Source organism: Penaeus chinensis, chromosome 3 (genome assembly GCF_019202785.1).
Source record: "Penaeus chinensis breed Huanghai No. 1 chromosome 3, ASM1920278v2, whole genome shotgun sequence".
Taxonomy (NCBI): domain Eukaryota; kingdom Metazoa; phylum Arthropoda; class Malacostraca; order Decapoda; family Penaeidae; genus Penaeus; species Penaeus chinensis.
Genome location: NC_061821.1, coordinates 12,044,097 through 12,059,096, shown reverse-complemented (window position 1 = coordinate 12,059,096; position 15,000 = coordinate 12,044,097). Strand labels below are relative to the sequence as shown.

Here is a 15,000-nt window from a genome sequence, read left to right as displayed (position 1 = left end):
AAAGGATCTTGTCCCTTATGCCCAAGCTTGATTACGTCATTCTGTTGGTTCCAAAGGTTTCTTCTGCCCCTCGCCTGTAATCAAGGGTACCGAGGGAAAATAACCCTTGTTAAGCCAGGGGATAGAGATGGTGGAGCTTTGCAGGTGCGCCGGGATCCCAAAACTTCTAAAAACGGCCCTGCGATAGTCGAGGGAATTATCTTTGCAAAGCTTTTGATGCTCGCTGTTGTGAATTCATGATGTCGTTCACGTTATTTAAGTCGAAAATTGTTATGCTTTGAATATACGTGGCTGAGCTCTTTTTTTCTCTCTTCGTGCTTTATGTTGAAATTCAGCTGAAAGTTTTTATTTATGCGTATTATTGTGAAGGTAGGAGGCACTGTACGCGCGTAAAATCAACTTTGATGCAGGATATATAAATGCCCAAAGTGTTTTATTTGTTTCTGTTTGATAAAATAACCAGTAGTATGGTTACACATCTCGGAGAATCTTATTTGTATAAGACCTCGCAGTGAGATTGGTAATTTAATTTTAATTCATTAAAAAGGCTGGGCGGTTTGCCTTTGTCCATCGATATCTTAAAAAGTAAAAAAAAAAAAAAATGTGAAAGTGAAAAAAAAGAAAAATTAAATTCCCAGATATGTGGCCAGGTCCCTTTACTTCTAAGACCGTAGTATATATTAGCGCACCTGTCTCATGATGATAATAGAGTTTCTATCCATCCAATTAATTCGACTCACCTGTTTAATCCAAACCAATCAAGGCGACCTGTTTTCCGTGTCATCATGTGACATTTTTTGCGTCATTTTTTTTTCTTTTTTTCTATTCATATTATTTTCCCCTGCTATGGGCTGGGAAGTTCACCTTGGCAAGAGAGAAAAAAAAAGGGATCGAGTGGCATGTCATTCTGCCACAGGCGGGGAAAAAGTTACTTCGATCCTTCATTGCCTTAACTTTTATTAGTATTTTTTTTATCATAATAGTATACGTGTCCTGTATTATTCACTTAATCTATTTTCCAATACCAGACATATTTTTCATTTGTATTCTTGTAAAAGGTGCTTATTGTAACGTATACCAAAGAAAGAAAGATAGAAGAAAAAAAACTTAGGAAGACAAGAAACGAATTTTCTGCTTCACTGTGACATTTTTTCCCTCCTCCTCTTTCAAGGATTTGCAAGGTCGTTTATAGCTTTAAAAAACGGATGCCATTAATTGTTTCTGACTTTTATTCTGGGATGAAGCATTGTAATAAAGGGTTGGACTGTACTACAGACTTGAGTGGATGTGTTGTCACCCATGTTGGTTTTCAATACGTGTTGTTGCAAGGATGTTGTAGGTTATTTCGCATGTATCGTTGTTGCCTTATTTTTTCTTTCGTTCTCTTTCTGTTCAATATTAGTTCATTATTCTATTTCCCTTCATAATAAAAAAAAAAAAAATTCTCCTTTGATTCCCTCTCTCTACACAATTCCCTGCTTCCCTCCTCCTGTCTGTTTGCTCTTTACAACCTCCCTTTTCTTCTTCTATTTGGCCCTTTAATACCACATCCTCGAGGCCCTCTCTCCTCGTTCCTTTCTTCTGTTCTCTCCCCCTTGAACTTTGACCCGCAAATGTCCCCTGCCTTTCTCACTCTGCCTCTCTTCCCTTTTCTCATTTTTCTCTTTCTTATCAGTTATTTCTTTCTCTTCTTTCCCTCTCTCGTCTTTTCCTTCTCCCTTTTTCTTCTCCTCCTCCTCCCTTATCTCTCCACCCTCTCTTCTGTTTCTTCCTATCCCTCCCCATCTTGCCCCTCTCTGTTGCCTGTATTGTTCCTCCTCCTCCCTTCCTCTTCCTTCTTCGCTTTCCCTCTCATTCTCCCTTCTCCTGTCTCTCCTTCTCTCCCTCTCCCTCTTCTTCTCTTCTCTCCTCTCTCCTGCTTTACCTCCCTCTCTACCCCTCTCCTCTCTCCCTCTCCTTCTCTTTCTCCCTCTCCTCTCCCCCTCCTCCCTCTCCTCTCCCCCTCTCACTCTCTCTCTCCTTCTCCTTTCTTCTCCTTCTCCTCTCCTTTCTCCTTCCTCTCCTTTCTCCTCCTTCTCCTTTCTCCTTCTCTTTTCTCCTTCTCTTTTCTCCTTCTCCTTTCTCCTTCTCCTTTCTCTTTCTCCTACTCCCTCTCCTTTCTCCTTCCTCTCCTTTCTCTTTCTCCTTTCTCCTTCTCCTTTCTCCTTCTCCTTCTCCTTCTCCTTTCTCCTTCTCTTTTCTCCTTCTCCTTTCTCCTTCTCCTTCTCCTTCTCCTTCTCCTTTCTCCTTCTCCCTCTCCTTTCTCCTTCCTCTCCTTTCTCCTTCTCCTTCTCCTTTCTCCTTCTCCTTCTCCTTTCTCCTTTCTCCTTTCCCCTTCTCCTTTCCCCTTCTCCTTCTCCTTTCTCCTTCTCCTTCTCCTTTATCCTTCTCCTTTCTCCTTTCTCCTTTCTCCTTCTCCTTTCTCTTTCTCCTTCTCCCTCTCCTTTCTCCTTCTCCCTCTCCCTCCTCTCTCCCTGGCGCTGATTCTGTGCAGAACCCGGTGTCTGGCCGGCGTTGAGTCCATGTAGCTGTAATCTAACGTCTGGTGCGGTTTATCACTGTAATTTCAACTTCCCGGTGGGAGCGATGGGGTTACAAGTGGTAGGGGAGGAAGAGAACAATGGTTGGAGGAGGGAGAACAAGCAGTGGGGAGAGGAGCAGCATAGGGCGATGGGGAGCAAAGAAAATGGGAGAGGAATGTTCATGTTATTCTGCTTTTTTTGGCAGTGTCTTGCACGCGAAACCTAGGCAACGCCTTCATACCTTGCCCTCTCCTTCTTATCCTTCTTCTTTTTCTTCTTCTTTTTCTTCTTCTTTTTCAGCTCCCCCTCATCCTCCTGCCCCTTCTACCCCCTCCACTTCCTCCTCCTCCCCCTTCCTCCTCCTCCTCCTCCCCTTCCTCCTCCTCCTCTTCCTCCCCTTCCTCCTCCTCCTCTTCCTCCTCCTCGCACGTGTTTCCAGATCAGTGAGTCCTTTCAAGGTCAGCTAAACATAGGTCCTGGAGTCAGTTTATTGCTCGGGAGTTCTGCAGAAAGTATTCTGGTGAACTCGCGACTGCATTTTTTAAGGTGTTATTCACTCACAGAAAGTTCTGTGACGGATATATGTATTTTTTTTCATCACTCAGTCAGCTTTCTCTCCCAGGCAATTTTCACTATCCAAGGTTTACTCGCTGATCATTTTCTGTCCGAGAATAAGTTATACATTCTTCATGCAATCAATCCCACGTTCATTGACCTTCTTCCTAACCCGTATCCTCTCTCTTTCCAGCGTGATCTTCCCGTGGCGGCGCGGAGAGCAGAGCCGCAGCTCCGGCCGCAGCAGCCCTGCTCCGTACGACGCGGGCGGCCACTCCCCCGCCTCGTCGCCCTACGCCTCCCACTGCCCCTCGGGAGCCCTGCACGAGGAAGCCCACAATGGCCCCTACGACGGCGCGCCCGACCCCAGGCAGAAGGTAAGGCCGAGTTCTTGTTGGTGGGGCAAGGGGGATGGGGGGGGGGGGTTAGAGGGATGAGTAAGAGGGATTTTCATGCACGGGCCAACGTCATAACGTTATTGTTATTATTGTTAGTATTCGCAATTTTATTAGAAAAGTGTCGTCTTGTAATTGTTTGCAGAGAAAATTAGCTAATTAACCTTATTATATACTCGATGTTTTTTTTTCTTTCCTAAACATACGCATATACTATTTCTTCCTATTTTTGATAGAACTTATCAGACAAAATGAAACTCGATCTGGTTATCATCAATATCAAAATCTAAATAATATCAACTGATTCCAGCGAGAGGAAAGACACGGCGGAGCGATATTGATTAAAGGAAAGTTCGAGTGGGATGACGAGGTACAAGTTGAGAGCCTTGTTGGAGTAATTAATTTCCCTCGCGTTGATTGCTTGTTCGAATTAAATAGGCACGGCCGATAGCGCTCGACGTGCCTTCATTGAAAAGGTTTACGGTTCCCTCTGAGGCCTCGTGGTATTACTCACCGGGCGGCCGTCGTTGATCTTCGTTTTTTTTATTGGATGCGCACGTAGATAAGACTTTTGATGGCTTCGGGAGTCGATTGGGGTTTACCTTATCTACACCCCCTCCAACCCGCTCCCACTCTGCCCCCTTCGCTCCCCCACGCTTCTCCCCAACCCGTACCTAAACCCTTGCCCACTCTCCAGGCCCCACCGCTCCCCCCCACCCACCTCCACCCCATGTCCACCGCCCCCTCATCCCCCTCCACCCCATGTCCACCACTCCCCTCACCCCTTCAACCCCCCTCACCCCCTCCACCCCCCTCACCCCCCTCCACCCCATGTCCACCGCCTCCTCATCCACATAAGTCCCTCTTACCCTTTCCAAGGCTTAGACATTTTCGTAGATCATTTACAAGTCTGGGAGACGGTGGCGCCCAAATCCCCCCCCCTCCCCCCCTCCCGGTCTTACGCCTTGGCCTTTTTCCATAAATCAGTGTTTGCGTCTTTCCCTTCTTGGGCGCGTCTAGTGTGCCTCCTCCTCTCGCCGCCTCAACCCGCCTCTCCCCTTCCCCACGTTTCTTTCTCTTCTGCTTTCTTTTCTGTCTTTGTTCTCCCTCATTCGCCCTCGTTTTCTTTCTTTCTCATTCCCTTTTCCTCTTCCTCTTCTTTTCCCGCTCTCTCTCTCCCATCTAACTCTCCCTTTCTTTCCTTCTTACTCTCCCTTTTTCTCCCTCTTACTCAATCTCCCTCTTACTCAATCTCCCTCTTACTCAATTCTTCTCTTCCTCTCTCATTCTTCCTTTCTCTCTCATTCTTCTCTCTCTCTTATTCTTCCCTTGCTCTCTCATTCTTCCCTCACCTGCCCGTGCATTCTCAGTCAATTTGCTTTCCTTTCTTGGGCGCCATGCACTCGGCCTTCATCATTCATGGTGTCCTTTGATCGTTGTGTTCTTTCATTCTTTTTCATTTCCACCTTTAAGTCGGCTTTTCACGTATTTCTCTTTTCCCCTTTCTCCCTTAATTCATGTACCCTCTTTTGCCCTCATATTCGTACATTTCGTCCAACCCTTCTACGGTACAGCCCATCATTCTCTTCTCTTCTCTCTTCTCTCCTTTTACTCCCTCGCTCTCGCCATTTTCGTGGTGTTTGTACCTGAACCCCTATTCTCTTTCGGTGTTGCTGAGCGTGGGCGGAGGAGGAAGGGATGGGGCATAGGATGGGATGAGTAGGTTAGAGATGTGGTGGGCGTAGGGGGGCAGGAGTCATAGGCTGAGTGGGTCGGGAGCGGGGCGGCTGTGAGGCGTTGGGGTGGTGGCCCGAGGAGTAGTAAGTGCATGAAAGCAAAGGCGAGCGTATGTGTGTTGTGGGCGGGGGGGGGGGGGGGGCGCTATTCACACATCTGGGCGGTCGTTGCTGCAGGCGTGGCGTGCAAGGCCCTTTTGTGCGAGTAGGACTCCCGAGACGGTCTGTTTAATGGACCTGAAAGGCTGGCACGCTTGGTGACAATTAGAGACATCTTTTTTTCATCCTGAGCAAGGGAGAGGAGCAGATGTGGCCGCGAGAGGAGGGGGCGTTGTTGAGAGATGAATTATAGATTTTGTTGGAGAGTTTCGTCCTAGTTTGGCCAGTTGTATTAATATTTTTTTATTTATTTATTTAGTTTTTTTAATTGTAGTGATCTCAATTTTCTTGTTTTGAATATCGTGGTGTTAATGTTCCCATCTAGTATCAGGAACATGTACCGTGGTTCCTGTGGTGTTCCCGACGTAGACAAATGCCGGGATGATGACTTGCGACCTCCCTCCCATTCTCTTGCAATACTGAAGCGTGCAGAAGGGTTACGTTACAATGCAGCGTAGCGTCTGGAAACTCGAGGAAAGGAGAGGGGGCGAGTGGGGGGGGGGGCGACGGAGGGGCGGAGACGACGCCAAAGTTATGGTAATGGTGAAGTTGATCGCGTGCGATGGGAGACAATCCGAGAGCCTCCTCCCGCATACTCCCAATTCCCACATTCTACCAAAGCAGAAGTGCGTCTCGGCTTCACCCCCTGCATGGTCGAAGCCTCAGAACACCTTGTTTACGGGGTGTACTGTTTGAATGTCAAGTCACGTTTGGCAGGGATCTCAACCGTGACTCTGCGGTGTATATATTGACACCTTCCTTGCTGTTTTTGCTCTACTTACGTCGTCGTGACTATCAACACCCACTTTCGTTTCCCAGTACTGCGAGCTGTGGATTTAGGTGTTCCCGGGGAACCTCCTTGTCTTCCATTGTTGCTGCAACGCGGCGAAGTCTCTTCTTGGTTGACCCATATTTTTCTTTTTCTTTAACAAGGGTGTCATTAAACAGTCAACACCTCGAAGGCGTTCAAAGCCGTCATTTCCATAGGTAATAACCCAGTACTTAAGCGTCGTGTAAAGGGAAGGGGAAGGGGAAGGGGAAGGGGAGAGTTAGGGAAGGGGAGTAGTAGGAGGAGGGTGTTGGCCACGAACGGGACGTGGGTGTTGCTCGCCCCGAACGCTGAGGTGTGCCTCGGCCAACCACTCTCCGCCGCGGGCCATAGTTGCACACACACGCACACACCTGGCACGGGGAGGACCAGTGAGGAGAGGAGAAAGCTGTAATAATGACGTTACGTAGGAGAAAGGCCGAGAGAAATACGTAAATCACCGATTAGGGTCCATGGCGAGGGGTCTGCAGGTGGGAGGTGAGGCGTTATGGCCGTTATTGCGAAAAGTTTCATGACAAACGAGAGCTTGCAAATGAGGGAGGAAAGTCTCGGCGAAACACCTGTTCTCCTTTATGGCACTCTTCATGCGGGGCAAAATGGATCGCGCGATGCGTCTCGATTTGAAAGTTATTTTCATACTACCAGTCTTGCAGGTCGCCGGTTCAGCTAAAATGTAACATGATTTTTTCCTCGCATATGAGTACATGTGCGAATAAATGCCAATGGCAAAAGTGTGTATGCAGTATATAACGTCCAGTGACAGCCGCGAGAAACAAGATTGGCGTGGGGCGAGTGTAGCCCTGTCAGAAAGTGTAAACACTAGCGATCAGCTGTTGCGTCATCTCTGGCACCTGCCTGTGGGTACAAGGCATGACTCCCCCTTTTTCTGACTTGTTTTATAAGTAATTTAATTGTAAAGATAATGTACCACAATAACTGCTTTGCTAGTTATATATGCGTATTTTTTTGTAAGAGATTGCAATTCTACGGTTTTTACATGTTATTATTGCAACATGGCATATCATATACACGTGTGAGATTTACAATTAATTCACAGAATACTGAAGCTGTTCTGTGAATAGACAAACACGTCATTTTCATTCAATTCAATTCCCCAGCATCAACAGCCTCAGGCTAACTCTGACATTTCCAGCGTCAGGCCATAGGTCCCCGCTCCCCTCCTCTGCCTGGGCCGACGTCGATCGCCAGCGCTGTGTATTTCCCTCCGCGCTCTCTCTGTCCACCACGTTACGCTTATGAGCCTGCCTGATTTTTGTGTACCTGTTGCGTTAGTGATTCAGCCAGTGGGCACACCTTCCCCATAACGGCAACCCGCTCTGTAAAAGCCCTCCGCAACCTCCCTCCGGCCTCACAGTAGCGACCACCTTATTAGAGAGGATACCAACGTGAGCGGGAGCGACCGCAAGTACGGGCGCCGCGGGCAGCCGCAACCGCCAACAACCTGAGTGACACTTGCAATTTCACTCGGGGCAGGTGCGGCTCGCTCGACTTGCCGCCTTTTTTCTTCGACTCGTTTGGGCGTCAGAAGTCGAGTTTACGGTCGGTGGAAAGGCATAATATCCCTGCTGGGGATTGTACTTTTTATTCTCTCTTTCTTTCTTTTATACTGCGATTTGGGGAGATTGAAGGGACCAACAGGAAGCCATGTAAGCTGTGGGTTTCATTGTTTCTATTTCGCTGTGGGTTTTGGGTGCTGATTTCACCGTCGATTTTGAGCTATTTTCAGTCCCGTGATTGGGCGTTGGTAGCGGGAGGCAGCTGGCTCCAAAAACTCAACGTCTTGGAAAAACGTTTGAGTCCACGCGGAACTCATCATCAGCCCCTTGTGTGGTTTTCAGTGGCATTGTAATTTCCCCAACTCAGAAACGTTTTTTATTGTGTCGTACGTTTCTGTGTTTTGTCCAGCTGTTACACATTCTCTCTTTATCTAAATTTATATCTTAGCCTTGTTGCCAAGACCTGGTGCTGTTTGTTTAGATGACTTTATTTTTGGCTGAATAGGTAAATATTTATATCTTTTGCATGTTATCGAAAGAGTAACTCTGATAAATTCCTACAAATTTCTTTTCTTTATCTTGATTTTACTTGTATTTTCTAAATTCACTGAAGAAATGCGTCTCACTTCCTTCCAACCCCCTTATAAGCTCTTACACTACCACGTACATCTAACACTGCCTTCACACACCACGTCTCACGACAACACGACCCGAAAGGCAGTCGTCTCCGGGCTCCAACTCATTCCGATAAAAGAAAGTGAAGACCAGCCTCCCAGTGCAAAGTACCTCTATCCACACTCCCAAGGACCATTAATCAACGTCTTCTAAAATCCCTGCAGCAACACCGTCACAACACCAACCGCCCATCCATCACTCCCGCACTCAACACCATAGCTGCATTTACATGTGAATTGGCAGACCTCTCCCCTCCTCCCTTCTTCCCTCCCTCTCCCGCTCCCTATCGCCTTTCGACCCTTCCCTCCCTCCCTTCAGGGCAAGGGACTCTCACTAGCCCTCCCTCCCTCTTTTCTACCCCTCCCCTCCACCCCCTTCCACCCCTCCCCTCCACCCCCTTCCTCCCCTCCACTCCTCCCTCATCTTCTGCAACAACATTTCCTTTGTATTGCAACAGTCAGTGCTCTCCCTTCGCCTTTCGTAGCAACCGCGGCGTGGTCTTCTCTCCAGCGAAACAGCAACTCTTTCACCTTCTGCGACAGCGACGACGAATACCCCCCCCCCCCACATGTCTTGTTGCACAGTCTCCCCCCCCTGTCAACCCCCCCCCCCCCCCGCTCTTGTGTCGCTACAGCCTCCTATTTAAATAAATAAATAAATAAAAAGCAAAGGCCCAGTGGATAGTCGTTTCGTGTCTTTGCAACGGCGGGCTTTCCTCCATTCTTTTTATCCCTTTCTCACCCCTGTTCTTTTGATCTTTTACTCTTTTTTTTTCTTCCCGCATCTCGAAGCCACTGACCTTTCTCTCTGTTATTACAACCCGCTTCACCCTTGATATGTGTACTATCACCCGGATCACACGCGTCCAGACAGTACTCGTTGTGTGGTGGAGCCATCCTTCACCCGTTCCTGGTCTCTCTCGTTTTCTTTGTTTCTTGTTTTCGTTATCTTTTTCTTTTTCCCTCCTTCCCTTTCTCTCTTCTCTTTGCTTCTCTTCTCTTCTTCCTTCCTTTCTTTCTTTCTTTCTTTCTTCTCTTTGCTTCTCTTCTCTTCTTTCTTTATTTCTTTATTTTGCTCTCTTTTTCTCTTTTCATCTTTCTCTCTCTCTTTCTCTTTCTCTTTCTCTTTCTCTTTCTCTCTCTTGCCTCTCTCTCTTTCTACACACTCTCACATCCACTTTCTTATGCGTTTATTTCCTTATCTCGTTTTGATTAGTTTTTGTCATGTCATTTTCACATTCCTCGAACGCTGTTTAGTTTTACTTTATGATATCTCCGTCCATGTTTTTCTACAAGATTAGACATTAGATATGCTGTTATCCTTTACATTATCAGCTTTTTTTTTATAGCTGGGGTAAGTCAACAGTACAGTTCTGGCTTATCGATGGCACAGGTTGATAAGTGTTATCTCATCCCTGACACCTAAGAACTTTTTCTATGGGGAGGCCAAACGCACGTAGCACGGTAGAGCCACTAATGCGAGCCAGTGTGTATAAGAAGAAAAGAAAACGAAAAAGAACTGTTTATCCTGGCCTAAATACACACATACATATCTCGATAGCCAACATCCTAAAAAAGAAAAAGAAAAAAGTGTTTATCCATACCTAAATACCACATACATATCCCGATAGCCAACATCCCACATGCCCATGTTTGACACCCGGCTAGATGCCACCGGGGAAACTCGGGGCAAAAAAAATACTTCGCCGATCTTACCCCACTGAAGCAGGGTGTTGGGCCGGGGGGTGGGGGTGGGGTAAGGGACCGGTGCGGGTTTGCAGGGTCGAGCGGGACTAGTCAGGATCCGGCCATGACTTTGCCAACCTTCGTACAGGTTTGCTTGTCTCTGTTTCTTCTCTCGGCTGGTCTCTGAGGTGCGAATGGCGGAGGGACCCCGTGAGTTGAGACCGTTAATCAGCTGATCCGTTTTTTTTGTCCCGCTATTGAAAGGATTTTTAAATTCTGTAGAAGGACGTTAGGTAAAAGAAATTTGTACTATGAGTTATCCCCTGAGTATGTTTTCATTTCTGAACGGCAGAAAAATATTCCTGACGGTACCGTTTGGGCTCGGCGGTCTGCTTGGCCATGGCACCCAAAAATTGCTAAAATGCCGCATGCGAAAGTAGAAAGTCACAAAGCGATGAAAGTGATCCTACTCCCTGCGCCCCGTGATTCCAGGATGGCGCAGAAGGAGCCGGCTCCGGGCGGCGCTGACGACGTGTCTCGCAGCGACGGCATCTCCGGTGGCAGCTCGGAGGCGGGCCGCTTTTTTCATATTTCTTCGAAGTCCTTCGAATCCCGCCGAGGGAATCAGCCACCTCTTATCTTTTCATTCTCCTCCATAAGCCCTTTACCGACATGGAGCTTCTACTGCAACTTGTAATGTTGGCCTCGCACCGGTTTCGGGATTCTTTACAGATCAGAATTGTTGACTTAACCGTTTAGAAAATAGCTGTTCTGCAATCCAGTTTGGATTTCTCAGTGTTCGGGTTGATTGATCCTGCACGCAGATTGCATGCACGGCGATAGCGGGGGAGGAACGCGTCGGCAGAAGAAAGCGATGGTGAAACCACCGCTCTAGAAACCACATGCATCGGCGCAGTAAAGGTTGAACTCTTCCGCGATGCCACAGTCGGTAGAAATATTGCGTCGAGGAAAAGGTGCCTTGCGACTCGCCCTCACCATCGGCTAGTCAAGATGGTGACTGACGTTAACAGACACAGACTGACGTAGCGGTCGTGGTGGTACTCGATTTCGCGGTCGAGATGCTGATAAGGTGCGGGCGGGCAAGGTGCGGGCGGGCTGGAGGCGGGCGGGCAGGGGTGGCTGTAGGGGGGTCGTGGCAGGAGATCCCGGTCCCGCTCCGCCCACAGTAAACATCTCGGTGCAGGTTTTTGCATCCTTACTGCCATCCCGCTTTCTCTGTCACACCTCCGGGTCGTTTGCTTGATCCTTCGTCGGGCTTTGTCGCAATAAGCGCCGGCTGGCATTGTGCTCACTTTGTTGTTATTGTTATTGTCGTATCACTAGTGGCATTATCATTCAATCATATCCTTATAATCGATGAAGTTGCCGTTGTAATGATGTTATGATGACCGTAAGGAAAATAAGAATGTCATATAAGTATCGCCTAATATATCAAATGTCCGTCAACATCGAGGCAGTTCTGGCGTGCCACTTACAGCCGCGAAAATTTAATTTAGAGCCGTTGCCTCTTTTTAGAAGGGACTTGAAGACAGCTGTGTTGGCCCGGGGGGGGGGGGGGGGGCGATGAGGTGCTTGCATGCCACGCCAATATTACTTCGAGATATAATTACATTTTATTTGGTATTTACATTCTTATCTACGAAAAATCGCCCAGTCATCCACTTTACACATGGTCTCTCTCTCTCTCTCTCTCTCTCCTCTCTCTCTCTCCTCTCCTCTCCTCTCCTCTCCTCTCTCTCTCCTCTCTCTCTCTCTCTCTCTTCTCCTCTCATCTCCTCTCCTCTCCCCTCTTCCCCCTCCCTCCCTCCCTTTCCCCCTCCCTCCCTCCCTCCCTCCCTCCCTCTCCATCTTTCCACCTATTCATCTCACCCCCACCTTCCCTCTCTCTCCCTCCTTCCCTGCTCCCCTCTCTCTTTCTCCCCCTCCTCCCCTCTTTACTCTCCTTTCTCTCAGCTGCCCGAGTGAAAGAACGACAGGCGCCGGTGTGACATCAGCCTTTAAATTTCCTTTGAGTCCAACGTGAGCCACTTTCCCCCCGGTAACTTGACGAGGCTCTGTATCGAGGGTACTGCATGGCTTTCCCCTCTTCTAAGCTACATATATAGGAAGAGAAATCCGCCGTGGGGAGTGAAGGTGGCATAATGAAGGCTTGGCGATAATGGCGGTATTATCCGGGTGGGTTGTAAAAAGAAAAAATGACGTCATCGCTTTAATGTCACGTTATCTGTCCTGGAACGCATTTGACGTCACGCGTTGGTTATGTTTGAGAGGTATATAGGATGGAGATAGGAAGAGGTAGAAAGTGTGTATTATGACACGCACAAAAGCGGAGGGGCATGTGAAGAACTCGCATTTTCTCATGCATGCGTGCACATACAAACAGGGGCACTCTTTGTTTACACCGCTTTCCCCAGGTTATGCGCAGAACGGATCCGATTTTTGAGTTTAATCTCTCTCTCTCTCTCTCTCTCTCTCTCTCTCTCTCTCTCTCTCTCTCTCTCTCTCTCTCTCTCTCTCTCTCTCTCTCTCTCTCTCTCTCTCTTTCCCTCTCCATTTCTTCCATTCTTTGTTTGTTTGTGTGTTTTCCGTGTATATTTGCAGGTGATCTGAGCAAATGAAAATATGCTTCACAGGTGCAGATTGACGTGACAGGCATTCAGGGGCACAGTAACGCGTAGGGAAGAGCTTCCGTGACAGGTGTGTCGAACAGGTGTGCTTCAGTTCCTGCACGCGGACCAGGCAGCCGGCGGCACTTGATCATGTTTAGTGGTGCTTCATAGTGGTCTCGGGAAACGGATTGCGAGCGGCACGGATGTTAATGCGTGCAACCAATTACTGAAGTTGAATTAATTTATCATTGTCATGAACAGTCTTTACGTGTTATTGATTAAAACTGGAGGATAATTATATATTTTTTTTTTTTTTTTTTTTTTAGTTATTTGTTTTTTCTTAAATTATGTGAGGTTTTGAGGCCTCAAAAAAGGAAATGTTATCGCTCAAAATACTCGTTTCATATAATTTCAAGTGTAAGATTTCTTGAACTCGTCTGTCTAGTTCAGTGTTTCTTAACCTTTTTAGAGTCACGGGTCCCTTTAAGAATCTAATTGAAAGCCATGGACCCGCTTCCCCGAAAAGATTCACATCTTGAAATTAATAATATAAGGAAAACAGTCCTTTTTATGCAAGAAAAGTGTAGCGAATATAAATGTTAATTTTTATCTGATCCTCACGGACCCCTGAAACCCATCCATGCAGCCCGGGTTAAGGCTCCCCTGCTCTAGGTCATACGAGCTAGGCGGAGGCTTAGGTTCCCACGTGAGCCAGAGGAGCGCGAGGAGTGAGGAGTGGCAGGCCCCTCCCTACCCCTGCCCCAAACCTCACAGCAGCCTACTCTCTACCGCCCCCTCCCCCCTCTCCCCCGTTCCCCCTTTCCCCTCACTTGCCCCACCTCCATCCTCTCCCCTGCCCCTTTCTCTACCCTGCCCCAGCTCCTGCCCTCACCTTCCATCCCCTTTTCCCCTTCTCCTCTCCTCCCCTTCTCCCCTTCTCTTCTCCTCCCCTTCTCCTCTCCTCCCCTTCTCCTCTCCTCCCCTTCCTTTCTCCATCCCTTCCCTTCCCCCCTTCCCCTCTCCACCCCTTCCCTTCTCCTCCCCTTCCCTACTCCTCCCCTTCCCTTCTCCACCCCTTTCCCTCTCCTCCCCTTCCCCTCTCCACCCCTTCCCTTCCTCCTTTCCCCTCTCCACCCTTCCCCTCTCCCCCCCTGGCCCCTCCCCGTGCTGTAGGTGGGGCCACTTGATAAAAGTAGGACGTGTGAGAGGCCTCAGCTTTTTCGCTATCTATATTTTTAGATCCTGTGGTTTCGATTTGCACTTTTTCATCGCCTTATTAATCGGCTTTCGTATCTTCGCGTGAATGCATGTTTTGACGAACGAAAGAGGTGAAGTATATGTTTTAAAGATTCCCTAAATTTCAAGCTTTTAAGATATATTCGCAGCGCCTTTGCACACAGCTCTCGTAAAAATGGGATACATGATATATTTTTATTTATTCTTTTACACGAAGTAATGAGACGCTGAGAGTGGCTGTCTGCTCTCGGTTTGCAGATGAAGTGCTGTAAATGGCCTCTCCACGGTCATGAATCGATGCATGACGAATTGCATGCAAAGGAGATAAGAAAATGAGATTGAGGTTAGAAAAAAAATCGAACTTCATGATTTTACTTTAAGAGGAGATTGATTCGGAAAACATGCTTAGTTGAAGAGTGAAAAAAACAAAGAGGAAAACATATGTAAGATAAAAATGAAACAATTCCGAGCAAAACGCCTTTGGAACGTTAATTGGCAGTTAAAGAAACGCTTGATCGAGTCCCATGAAAAAATACAAGGGGTTGAAGAGGCACTTGATGCTGTGACCTCCGCTATCGAGGAAGAGGGAAAGGAGATAGAGAGAAGAAAAATCAGAAGGGGAGATATTGAAGAGAAGAAGAGGAATGGGAGAAAAAAAAACAAGCTGGGAGAATTGAAGAAAGTCAAGTAAAACAGGGTGAAGAGAGAGATGGTTAGTAAGAGTGAGATAAGGAAGGGTGCATAATGAGAGGCTGAGATAGAAGGGAAAGGGAGTGACGGCGACTTGTGATGCGTTTGTTACTTGTACGAAATATTTCTTTTCTTAGCTTTTTATTAGCCGGCGAAATTCAGGTTAGGCAGTGCCATGGCTCCATTTCATGCTGTCATCTTGTTTTGATACTAGTGCCACTTGGGTTTGACCTATTTAAACGAGTTATTATCAGCCATTATCACGCACCATTGAAGCATCCCAAAAGAGGACTCGAACGCCCCTCGAAACAGCAGCGTGACACACAACACCT

At 47.5% G+C, this 15,000-nt stretch overlaps 1 protein-coding gene across 2 annotated transcripts in view; it reads left to right on the top strand.

Moving 5' to 3' along the window:
- The window catches only part of LOC125038761, a 346,591-nt gene that overhangs the window by 201,021 nt on the left and 130,570 nt on the right, over positions 1–15,000 (top strand). For both annotated transcript variants that reach the window (XM_047632357.1, XM_047632348.1), the window contains exon 3: positions 3,310–3,493. In XM_047632357.1, the coding sequence (XP_047488313.1) occupies positions 3,310–3,493 (184 nt within the window). The remainder of the gene's footprint in view (positions 1–3,309; positions 3,494–15,000) is intronic.